General features: G+C 43.4%; 1 protein-coding gene across 12 annotated transcripts in view; it reads left to right on the top strand.

Moving 5' to 3' along the window:
- ATXN2 (ataxin 2) overlaps positions 1-12,267 on the top strand; it is a 49,562-nt gene extending 37,295 nt beyond the window's left edge. For 10 of the 12 annotated variants that reach the window (XM_058851398.1, XM_058851405.1, XM_058851400.1 and 7 more), the window contains 3 exons: positions 6,306-6,451; positions 7,026-7,253; positions 10,578-12,267. In XM_058851398.1, coding sequence (XP_058707381.1) covers positions 6,306-6,451; positions 7,026-7,253; positions 10,578-10,781 — 578 coding nt within the window. In that variant the 3' untranslated portion in view covers positions 10,782-12,267. The remainder of the gene's footprint in view (positions 1-6,305; positions 6,452-7,025; positions 7,254-10,577) is intronic. The other 2 variants (XM_058851397.1, XM_058851396.1) reach the window with 1 other exon arrangement.
- The last annotated feature ends 519 nt before the right edge of the window (positions 12,268-12,786 follow it).

The raw sequence follows: 12,786 nt of genomic DNA, 5'->3' as shown, positions 1-12,786 counted from the left end.
GATATTCCTGCACCTCTGGGATTTCCTTGCCAGTTCACAGTGTCACAACCCCGCTGTTGCCAAGAAAGAGAAGCAGAGCTGCGTGGTCCCAGTAACCCCAGCTAAAGACAGGACAGAGGAGTGTTCAGATCACTGGGGTTTTCCCCTCAAAATGGGGAAGGACAATGTCCAAACAACTTTATTCCCATTCAGACGATAAGAACGTCTGTGACGCTTCATCTGCGGAGCCATCCCTGCCCAGGAGAGTTTGAAATGTGACACCTTTACCTGCCACACAGCCGACCTGGAGGTGTCGTCCTTCCCCTGCTCAGCTGCACCTTGGGTTCAGAAGGTTCTGTGTCTGTCTGGCAGCTGCTGGCTCGGGGTGGCCTCCCAGTCCCTGTCCTTGGGCTGCTGGAGTTTGCTGGCCACGGTCCCAGTTTGGCTCCTGTGTCACACAAAGCCCAGACCAGGCTTCTGCTGCTGGTAGAAAATTTGGTTACCGAGGGTGGATCTGTCCATTCCCATGACAGTGAACTTGTGTTAGTTTTCCATGTGGCTGAATTGTTTCCAGATAATTGGAGTCCTCTGAAAAACTTAACTTTTGTGTTTAAGAACTTGTGTAAAACCAGACCTTGGTTTTACACAGATGCATTTCCTGGTTTTTGTGCTCTCATTCCTGTCCCTGCTCTCCCTTCCCCTTTTCCCTTCTGCATATGTTTTACTGGTCTGGTGTTGTCTCTAACTTTATCTGATTTCTGTCTCAGCAGTAGAGTAAATTCTATTCCCCTGATAGTACAATGGTGGATATAATATAAACTTCAGAGGATTCTCCAGGGACTAAGAGTGAACCAGTCACCAAAGTTGTCTTGGAACTGTTCAGAATGGCAGTGCTATAGCTGAAAAAGCAAGGGCCAGTTTCTGCTCTAGTGTAATTGCATTTTAACCTTCTTGTTACAGTGGACAGTAATAGACCGTGAATTGACATAAAGTTTCTTTTTGTTTTAATTAAGAACTGCAGACCTCAGTGTCACAGTTAAGAAGGAAAGCTTACTCCAGACTTGTGTTTCATCTCCACTCATTTGTAAAACGAAATATCTAGCTCTAATAGCAGCTAAGTAAATAAAAATATCTGCATGGTTCTAGAGTCTTCAAAAAGAAATTTAAACAAAAAATTAAAACTGACACTGACCTTTCCAGAAGATGGGAAGTATGCACGTGGCAAGAGGCTAATTTACCTTTCTATTTCCCAAATTCAGCATGTCCCAAAATACCATACAGCAAGGAGACAGGCCCTTCTTTCTACTTTGCCAGTGAGTTGGGTTTTTTGTACTCATTTTGATTGTACAGAAAAGCACTTTAGCACTTTCTAAAGAACCACATGTTAAAGGAATGGGACGTGTTGATGGAACAAGTTTCCTTGCACCAAACCAGGATGTGGAAAACGCAGGAAGGTTCCTCTCAGTGGGCAGGGAATGGAGCTTTGGAACAGATTTATATGATCACAGGAAGCTGAGTTGTCAATTCTTCAAAAATTTATGTTGGATATGGAGTAATCTCTGATTTCACTACCCAGTCTTTTCATCTGCAGCCAGAAGTGGGCTCTAAAAAATCCTTCCCTGTGAGGGTGATGAGGCCCTGGCACAGGCTGCCCAGAGAAGCTGTGGCTGCCCCTGGATCCCTGGGAGTGTCCAAGGCCAGGCTGGGCAGGGCTTGGAACCACCTGGGCTGGTGGAAAATGTCCCTGCCCATGGCAGGGGCTGGAACAAGATGATCTTGAAGGTCCCTTCCCACCCAAAGCACTCTGTGATTCTGTAGCCTCTGCTTAAACCTGTGGGAGCTGCCTTGCTCCCTTTCGTGAGCCAAACAGGATTTTTACACCTGACCCATTACCAGCTTCCTGAAAGGAGAAGTAACTTGGGCCTCATCCCTTCAAAAAGCTGTGGCTGAAGTTTTGAGCCCCTGGGAGGAAATAACTTGAGCTGCAGCCAAAGTGGAGGAAGTTTTCTGTAGAGTTGCCACTGAAGGAATGGTGGGAGCAGCTTGTGGTGGTGATTGCGTGACAGGGATGAGATGAGGGCTCCTTGGCAGGTTGAACTTTGTCAGTTCCATTCCCTGGCTCAGCTGGGGCTGTGCTGGTGACCAGCATCTCTGGGGGCACTGGGAGAGGGGCTGGGAATCTCTGGACACAACAGCCTGATCCAGCTCATCCAGGGAAAGGCAGAGAACTGCCAAACACTGCTTTGTCTGCTGGTGTTCTTGGAGGAAGCTGAGGTTTGAGGAGGGTGCTTGCAGGATGAACTCTCACCCAGGACATGGGAAAGGAGGAGTTGCAGTTTCAGGGTGTTTCTGTTCTTGCTCCTGTCCTGCCGTGGCACTTGTTGCTGTGTCTGTCTGTAAGTCCGTGCAGCCCATGCCAGGCACTCTCCTGGGTTTTTATTTTTGCATTAGCTCACGCAAGAGGGATGTGAGAAAAACCACTTGTTCTCCAAAAATCTCCTCTGGAGCAGATTTCCTGTGTTTCTTGTGCCACTTTGGTTCTGCCTGAGCGGGGGCTGTGGGTTGCTGACCTGTGCTGTGTTCATGCCTCTTGGTTTGGTGCACTGAAATCACTTCAATAACCTCGTTCCTTTCTTGGATTATCTTTGAAGTGAAGTCCACTCTACCTGTGTAAAATGACTTCTTGAAATGTTTGTACGATGAAAGAAACATTTGCTATTTCTTTGCTTCCTACCATTCAGGTCTTTTAAATGTAGTTATCCTCACCATCTTACTGGCTCTGGCAATAGTTTTGAAGTTTGTTCACTGGTCAGTTCTTGAAAATAGGCTCTTCAATGCATCTTTGGACCATGACCAACGCTGACCACCATTGGCACCATTGAAATTCCGGGGAAAAGACAAAATTATGAAATGACACCATGTGGTTGCACATATTCCCTTGTAGCTGAGGGTTCTGTTTGATTTCTGCTGCTCTGACTTCTTTTAATTTCAGCTCCTTCTGTGGGTTCTGTGGCTGACTACTTCTTGTTTGCTCTCAGAAATGGGGTGCAGTTCTGTGGAGTTGAATTCAGTAATTCAATCCCTGTGATGTTTTTTTTTCCCATTCCGTGACTGAGTCGCTTCCCTCCCCGCGTGTCCCTGCCAGGTCAGCGCAGTGAAATCTCTCACATTAGAACCATTTGATTAGAAAGATGCAGAAGTGAAGCAGGTCAGCCCAGGCAGAGGAATTTAAGGTATAAAAGGTGAGAACCCCAGAGTATTTGTGCTGGAATGAGCTGAGGTAACTTGCAGCAAGGTGTGTCCTTTCCTAGAGCTTTCCTGGCACATTCTCAGATAATAGGTGGCCATTTGGAAAATGCCCAAAATACTGACAGTTGGGGAAAAATGTTGGATAATGGGTCATTTTTTAAATTTTTTTTTCACCTCCTGTCTTATCTTATTTGCTGTTAATTTGTGTAGTGAGCTGTTTTGATGACCAGACAAAAATTCCTTTAAAAAAGCCCAGGGAAAGTGTTTTAGTTCTGGCTGAGCAGGTGAATTTTTCATGATTTTCACAAGACTCCTTTGACAGCTCTGCTGGTCTCTGAGATTTCATTGGCTTGGCAGGAATTATTTGCACTAACTAAACATGAAAAACCATTTACAGTGCTGGAGTTGGAGCCTGAACTCTGGTTTAGAACTGGGAATACATTTCAGACCTGCTGAGTTGTTCTTGGTTTGTGTGCAGGGACTGGCCAGGACTTTGAGAAGTGCCCAGACAACATTTTTTGAAAGGCACTTTTAATATTACTATTAAAACATAATTTGCAGCAGCATCTGGAGTGGTTTTAAGCTCTACAAATGTGGTCATTAGGGTGATCTGCTAAAGACAAAATAAAGGAGAGGAGAAACTAGAGAAACAAATATTCTTCGGTATAAAAAAGTCCAGTGCTTCAAATCCAAAGCTATGTGGATAAAATATTAGGTGGTTTTGGAAGAGCTGCCACTGTGACAAAAACCTGATCCTCCCCCTGGTTCATATCTATTCTTTGGGGTGCTATTCCCTGGTTTAACTGGTGTCTTAAGAGAGAAATTCTTTATTGTGAAGTTTTATTGTAGAAATATCTATTTCAGAACAAGTGAGTTTATTATTCTCTTGGCCATAAAGAGCCGAAAGACGAATTGCACAAACGGTTTAAGGGAGTCCCACATTATTTTGGGGGCTCTTAACAAGCGATGTGGGAAGCCTTGAGTATCTTACAGCTTAGAATTAAATTTCATCTACATTTTAAAGCCTCTTGAATGGAGTTGGAGTTAATTTGTAGTCAGGCTTGCCAGCTCTGTGGCTGAGGCACTGGGAGGATTGCTGGTCTAATGTGCCCTTTGGCAAGCAAGTAATCCCTCCTTCCATTTATTTCTATTACTTTGGCAAAGATAATAATTTCTGGCCTTCTTCAGAGGGTGTATAATAATGAGGTTGAGAAATTTTCCTCCTGTGGAAGGCCATAAACTTGGTGCTGTAAAAATGATCAGTGTTGCCATTGATAATTTTGGTGTTTCAGAGGAGAGATGACTGAAAGCTAAGTAGGAGCATGGCAGGGATGCTGCTGCAAAATACATTTTAGTAGTGATACTGAAAAAAAAAAACCCAAAAATACTTGAATTTAAAGCATAACAAAATGCTGTGGCAGAAGATCCTGCTGGTTTTGACAATGTGCTTAGAAAATACTGAGGTGTTTTTGAAACCCCTCTCAATCAGGAAGTCTCAGAGTGTACAACTGTGCTTGCACACGTGGATAAGAACATTAGGATCAACTCCAGGCTGCAGGAATTTAGTTCATCTGCATTAATAGCCTGAAACTGCTCATCACTGCGAGGCCATTTGCTCAGTGAAGATTTAATAGAGCTTGCCAGGGATTAAGTTAAATGTGGCAGGCAGTTATTTTCTAAAGGAGGAACCTGCAGAGGGGCGAAAAACTTCAGTTAGGCAAAAATCTCCTGGCCCTGTGTATTCTGGTGAGTTGGGACATGTTAGAACTTGGATTTGTAAGGTTTATAGCAAACCAGACTGAAGGAAAAGTGCAGTGGCCATCAAGTTCTCATATTATACCAACCCCATTAAAAAAACCCAATATAACCTGGTAGATATTCATCAGTAATTAACTTCAGAATGACCAAAAAGCACCAAAACAAATAAGGAACAGGCGAAGGAAATACTGAGTTGATGGTTTTCTTTGGCTGTTTGCTTTTTTAGCACTTTGTCAGCAAAACTCTCCTTGGTCTTTCAGGCTGTGACACCAGAGGGATTAACACGTGTTGTCACACACAGAAGTAGCTGCAGACAGTTGATTGTTGCACAAGACCTAAAAGAAATAGGGGAAACATCTTCATTTTTAGGGTCCTGCTTTCACATTGCATGCTTTGTGTTGAAAGGAAGACTTGTTGTCATCGTGGCTTTCCATACTTGCTTAGATTCCCTCAAAAGTTCCAAAAAAATGGGATTTAGTGTGAAGCAGGACAGAGCAGGATCCAAGCCCTTGGTGTTTGTTGTTGGAGACTGGCACGGCTGTAGCAACAGATGTGGCTTCACTGGGGTGAAAGTTTCCTGCTGTTCAGTTTCTTCCTTTTTGGGAATTTTGTACCTTATTTGCTACTGTTTCAAGGAATGAAGAATTCCATGGCAGTGTCGGGGAACTCACAGGATGGTGGTGATCCAGAACAGATTGGCCTCGAGGGCAGAGGAAAAATGGGTTATTTTAGCACAAGAAAGTGGCTTCAGCAAAAATTTGATGCTCAAGCAGCCTCAGTTTTCTCAGCTGTGATGTGTTTATTTACTCTGGAGCGCTCGGGTGGAGTTTGTGCTTCCCTCTGACTGTTCTGTGAGCAATTTCCAGAAGAGTAGCATGGTGAGGTTAGCCAGGTATAAGGCCAAAGAATTTTTTTTGGATGGTGGAAATAAAAATGACTCGTAACACCTTTGAAAAGTATATCTCAGGAAGTCCTAAATTGTATGAAAATTATAAATTTGATCTTCATAAAACCGGTCTGTTTGACAAAACAAAAGATGAAATACTGCTTTTCTCTACGTAGTATCTGTTACATTGTCAAATTAGGGTAGATGAACTGTCTTAATTATGGTTGTTTATAGACTTTCCTGCCAAACCAAACTACACAAAAGCAAGGTAAGATCATCAGCTATTTGCAAGATAAATATATATATTTTTTTAGAAGGGGGAGGGAGTGTATTTACAGACTGAGTTGTAGTGAAACCTTCAAGTGCAGGATGGTGACTTGACAGAGGTGCATGTCCCGTACCTGGTGTTAAATATTCCTCTTTTTCATCCTAGTTTCCACTGGCTCACTTGCTCAGCAGTATGCCCACCCTAATGCTACCCTGCATCCGCATCCTCCGCATCCTCAGCCTTCTGCCACCCCAACTGGCCAGCAGCAAAGCCAACATGCTGGAAGCCACCCTGCTCCAAGCCCCGTGCAGGTAACACAGCCCTGAGCGGCTCCAAATTGTGTTTAATTGTGTTTAAGGGGTTTTGCAGCTGACTGGTGCTTGATGTTGATATATTGATTTCTCTGAGAGGAAAAAGAAGCAGAGTCCGACTGTTCATTTCTCCCTGTTCACAGGGGATGGGGGATGCTGCAGTTTAAGGATTAAGGAAGGATCATAATTGTGTCAGTGCTTTCACATGAGTGAAGTGGAAATAGCAGATAAATGCTGAGGAGTGTTCGGTTGGATTTTGTCAAAGCAACTGAAAATAAAGTGGTCCTTGGAATAGTGCTGCATTCCTGAATTCCCTCCTGGGAATAACTGGCTGCAGCTGTGAGGCATTCCCAGCTCCAGGTTCTCCATGGTTTTACCTGATAGTCTGGGTTCTGTGTGCCAGCAGAATCTGAGCCTGGTGGGGTTATAAAGAGTTTCCCCGTGAGCACAGGCGATCCTAAAGATTCGCCATTTACGTGTTCGGAACTGAGAGCAGTTTCCCTCTCCTTTCTCCTTAACAGGATCAGTGTAATTCCTCAGCCCTAACCTAAATGATCTCTGTGTTTTCTTGCAGCACCACCAGCACCAGGCTGCCCAGGCCCTGCACCTGGCCAACCCCCAGCAGCAGTCGGCGATTTACCACGCAGGTCTAGCTCCAACCCCTCCTTCCATGACGCCAGGCTCCAACACGCAGTCTCCACAAAACAATTTTCCTACAGCACAACAAACAGTCTTCACCATTCATCCCTCCCATGTTCAACCTGCATATACCAATCCGCCACACATGGCCCATGTCCCCCAGGTAAACACAGTTTAACAACCTTCAAGACTAAATGTCTTAATGCCACAAAAGTTAGGACAGTCGGGCCTGCTGAAGTGATTGCCAATCTGTCACCTCTCAGCACAGACTTACCTGTTGTTGTTATTTAGGTTTCTGTCTGTACATTGCCTTTATCTAGAATTTGACAAGGTGTATTTGGACCTCAGCTTCCAACACCTAGTGCATCTGCAACTGTAGTTTAATGAAGACATCTTAAGCTGGCACTGCTACTGAAATAAATTGAGCTCTCTTCCCAGTTCCTGGCTCCCATCCTTGTCCCTGCCCCACCACTCTGCTCACAGAACTGCTTGGCCGTGGAGCAAACCAGGCTGGGGACACGATTCAGCTGAAATGTGCCTCCCCTACCCCCTTTTTAGGCTATTTCTTGGTCAGATTGGTTCCCTGCTCAGTCAGGTGCCTGATCCCAGGAAGAGCTGGCATACAGAAAGGTTGGAGGTGGGAGCTGAGTGCAGAAAGGCTGAGCTGCTGCTTTTGGTGGCAGTTTCAGGCTCTGCATCGTAGACAAATTTTACATGAATACATCCAGAAAAGGACATAACAGGATTTCCAGGGAGTAACAAAGCAGTGCAGGGAGGGAGGAGAGAGTTAAGGTGACTGCAGGACAATCCTTGCAGAAAGAAGCCTCTGTGTGTGTGGTGTGTGTGTGTGTGGTTCTAAATGAGCTGCTTGTGCTGAAGATCCCCAAAGATTGTTGGGCAAGCTAAAACAACAGTCTTTGCTTCAGAATCAAAAACTCACTTCTCTTAACTGCTCTCTTGTGGTCAGCTCCCTGAGAAAAAGGATTTGGGGAGGGGGAGCACATGATAGATTAATCAAGAGCTCTGTGTAAAGCAGTGTGACAGAGATTTTCTGATGTTTACTAAATCTCCTGGATTTAGTGTCCTTTGTCAAGGAATGGGCAGTTCAATCAGTAATTTGCCTGAACAATTTCTTCTTCAGACCAAGAACTTGGTGTCTGCCTTCTGCCTTCTCTTACAGGTTAACAATAGTTTGGGATAAAGTGACTAACTGTGATTAGGGATGTTAATCTGACAGGTTTCCAGTCCCTTACAGAATTCTGATAAAATCTTTGCTTTGGTCCCTGGGACAGTCAGTTAAGCCAATAAATCAATAGTTCTTTAGGAATCGTTTTACTGATGTTGAGTTTTTAGCTTTTTGATTCTCTTAAGCTTTTGATTTCTCTGCTTTTTTTTGGGGGGGGAGGATAAGGCGAGGATGGCCAAAGCTGATGATTGCTGTGACATCTTGGCATGTCCTCCCCTTCTCTGGTTTCTGCCAGAAACAAGACTCCTGCTCTGCTCTGGTGTGAAGGCACTGCTGTGAATGCCTGGGTTGTGTTTAGAGCTTCTCAGAGGGGTCTTGGCTTAGTGGCATGCCCAGTGCTGTGATTTGAAAGATGAAACATTTGTTTGAAGGCCATGAAAGGGTAAAGTTGTGCCTGAATTGTGCCCTGGCCAGGCCAGGGATGCAGGATGTGACCATTGCCTTCCTTTCTGTGTGCCAAGCAAACCAAATTAAACAAATCAGATGCAACTTTGAGTCAGAACTGACTGCTCAGGCAGGATTTTTAGCAATCACAGACAAAGCCTGCCTTGCCCTTGATTTTAACTCATGCAGTCTCCTCTGCAATTTTTTTAGAACGAAAGCTGCAATTTGTGATATTTACACCAAACTAATTGACTTTGCCAATGAAGTAGTTCCCTCAAAAATCTCTAGTGAAGGCATAACTACAGTTCTGTCAGAAATTTTAAATGCATGTAATTATTCCATCGTGGGGAAACTAATCACTGGATTTAATAGTTTTTTAGCAGCCTCATTCCCAGCTTCTAAACACAATTCTGAAATACCACGTAGTAAGAATTTCAGTTAGGCCAACACAGGGGATCAATCCAATTTCCCTTCAGGTTATCAGATGAATCTTGAGCTGGTAGATATCTCACTTGAGAACCAGTACTTTAAAATTCATTACAGAGTGCTGTCAGCTGCCAATTTGCAAAGTGTTTGAGCCACAGCAGAAAAATTTTATCCACTGTGTGCATTGACTCCAGCTGCTCTATGAATAGCTGCTTTATAATGATGGCTTCTACAATAGCATGTTTGTCAAAGTCAACGTGGAGCCAGTCCTGGGAGGTGTTTCTGTTCCACAGCCTGATCTCCTAAACCTTTTTTAGAGCAAGAGTGAGATTTGAATTGCAGTTCCTGCCTTTAAAGGCTTCTGGGGTGCTACTAACACGTGCAAGTCTGATCAAAGAGTTTGGGGAATGTCTGTGATGAGTCAAGTAACCCTTTTTGTCTTTAAGAAATAAAATTCTGGCCACTACCTGCTATCTGTCTTTACTGGCATGGGAGACCTGTGAGGCTGCAGTTCTGGGATATGGTAGAAGGACAAAGCAAACCTTAGGTACAAATGATGGGGTTTTGGGGCTTTTTTTTTTTCCCAGGAGAAATCCACTGAGAGCTCTGAGTTCCTTTGTGCTTTTAAGAAAATAATGTTTGCTAGGTTTTCAAATAAAATAAGTTGATGACCTCTAGAGACATGAACTGCTCTGAGCTAAAGAACCCACCAAGTTCCTGAAGTTGTTTGCCAGAGGTGATCAGCCATGGGAAGGATTAATCTCCTTTTCCACTGAGACTTAGCCCTGATTGCTCAGATTACACAAGAACTGCGATGAGCTGAACTGGAAGCAGAACAAAGCTGCCCCGAGAGTGTGAAGGGATGAAATCACTCATGTCAGGAGGACTTGGCTGAGCACTGTGTGGGCACAGGTCACTGGAGAAGACAGGGAGGTTCCCAGGGCAGGGAGCCAGGAGAAAACGTGGGGTTGTGCAAGGAGAGAGCTGGGGAGAGGATGCCAAACTCCCAGTGCCTGTGAAGTTCCTATCTGTACCCTCTAGGAAGTGCTTTGATGTAGGTGACTAACAAATGTTTTGAAGATTTGTTGCTGAATTGTTATTTTTTTTTTTAATACCCCCCTTGTTTAATGCTGGCAAAATGGCTAAAATTGAGAATGCAACTCAGAGCCGGCAATATGGACTTGAGCCCTTTTTTTAATTATTATTTTTCCTTTTTGTTGGTTTTTTTTTTTTTTTTTTTTTTTTTGTGTTACAACCTCTGCCTTAACCCCTAACCTAGCAGAAAAGAAAAATAATAAAAATAAAATATATATATATATATAAATGAAGAGTAAAGCTCCGGATTTGCAGCCGGAGCGAACTTTCGCCAGTCATGTGGCCAGGAGTTGCTGCCTCCTTGTGACCATGATACTAAAGAGCTCTTTGTTTCAGGCTCATGTACAGTCAGGAATGGTTCCTTCTCACCCAACTGCCCATGCTCCAATGATGCTAATGACGACACAGCCTCCCGGTGGTCCCCAAGCCGCCCTCGCTCAAAGTGCACTACAGCCCATTCCAGTCTCGACAACAACACATTTCCCCTATATGACCCACCCTTCAGGTGAGGAGTGTGTGCCCGGGAGACCTGCACCCTAACTCAGCCAGGTCGAGGAGTGAGAACTGGGAGAAACCAGATTTTGGGGAAAAAAAAAATATATAAATAATAAAATTTTAAAAATATCAAACAGACCAACCTTAAGATGTCCTTGTGTTTCGCGGCTGCGCTTCGGCAGCCTAGAGGAGCGTAGGTTTAGCCGGTGAGCTGTACCTAATTCAGGGAATATTCTTGTTTTTTTCTCTAGCTGGAGTAGAGAAAAGGATAAGTGTGAGACACTGGCACTGTGGGACTTGAGTTTTGCAGGTGTTGCCGTGGATTTGCCGTGGGGGATGGACTGTGTGGAGTTTATAATGATCGGAGGTTTGATTAAATCTCGAGGACAGGAGTGAAATGTTGTGTGGGGGTAGGGCTGCTAGGCTGCTGGTAAAGTAAAGTGACAGCTGAAATCTAAACTTTAATTCAGAGTAACATTCTGCAGCTTTTACTTTGGGGGAAAAGCAGGAGTTGTGTGACTTCTTTCCGCTTTAAATTTAACCTTATTTAGGCTTCTTTGATTATTCAAGTTCAAACAGCCTCTGAACTTCTGTAGTGATGTAGTTTTACCTGATGTTTCCTGGGGAATGTGTGAGCAGAACAAAGCTGCTTTCTGAGGGCTTAGGTAGGGAAAAAGGAAAGGAAAAAAAAAAAAGCATCCCAAGGACATCTTGATTTGCAGGGCTTTGTTTTGTTCTCTAAAAAAAATAAAAGAAAAAGAAAAAAAAATAAAAATAAAAGAAAGTTGAGCTCAGTAGTTGTCCTGTGACCACTTTACTAGCAAACTGTTGTGTGGCTTGCCAATTTATTATTTACATTTGAACTTTTTTTTTACAGTACAAGCCCACCACCAACAGCAGTTGTAAGGCTCATCTGGAATAACTGAAAGGCTGGATACCTTTTGTAGGCCAAATACCCTCCTTCTACTGCTTCTGCCAACTGGAAGCACAGAAAACTAGAATTTCATTTTATTTTGTTTAAAAAAAAAAAAAAAATTTGATTTCTTGTAACATCCACTAGGAATGCTAACAGTTCATCTTGCAGTGGGAGAGATTCGGACTGAGTAGAGGCATTTAGGAACTTGTGGGCTATTCCATAATTCCATGCACTGTATCTGAGTCCTGCAAGTGCCCCAACTCTGCTTGCTGAAAACTGGAAGTTATTTATTTTTTAATGACCCTTCAAAGTTATGAACTCGTCAGCTAGCAAAAGAAGTAACAAGAGTGATTCTTGCTGCTATTATCACTAAAAATCAAGACTTGGAGATCCCTTTTACTTCTAACTAAACTTGAAACAGGTTCAGTAAAAAAAAAAAAAAAATTCTAATCGTCAAACGGATGAGTTATTATTTATAAATCACGTTTGATGAGATAATCACTATCGTGAGACAGTGATGTAACTTTTAAGTTAAGAAAACTTTTACTTTGTAGATAATATAAAATAAAAACTTAAAAAAAAAAATTAAAAAATAAAAAAAGTTTTAAAAACTGACCCTCCTCGGTGTTTGTGTGGTGATTTTTGAGTCTCTTCCCTTACCAGCTGCTCCAGCTCCCATCCCAACTGGAGCCAGGATTTGCCCTGAGTCTGTTTAGTGCTGCTGCTGCTGCAAGGAAATTGCAGGAATAAGGGAAAGGTTTGGGAAATCACAAATTTAACAGTTTTCTAACAAGGTTTTTTATCCAGGTGATTCTGTGTTCCTGATCCCTCAGCCTGGGGCTGCTCCAGACGGGGTCAGGAAAGGCCTTTTAGGTGATGAAAGTATAAAAGTCAGTGGTGCTGCTGGAGAAGGAGAGGAAGGGTGAGAATATCCTGGCAAAATGCCTTAAAAAGATGTGGAGACAAAGTTATCTCTGCTCCAGGTGCCGTGTCCTGACTGTCCCGTGGGGACAAACCAGAGGATTTTCATGTCCAAGGGAGATTTATTTCTGCCTTTTAGCATCCCGTGTCCACTAAAACGATCAGAGAGAATCAGACTGAAGACCACAGGTGAGAAACAAGTTCTAAAAACAG

The sequence above is a fragment of the Poecile atricapillus genome, chromosome 16 (assembly GCF_030490865.1).
Source record: "Poecile atricapillus isolate bPoeAtr1 chromosome 16, bPoeAtr1.hap1, whole genome shotgun sequence".
Lineage (NCBI taxonomy): Eukaryota > Metazoa > Chordata > Aves > Passeriformes > Paridae > Poecile > Poecile atricapillus.
This window is presented reverse-complemented; position numbering and strand designations above follow the sequence as displayed.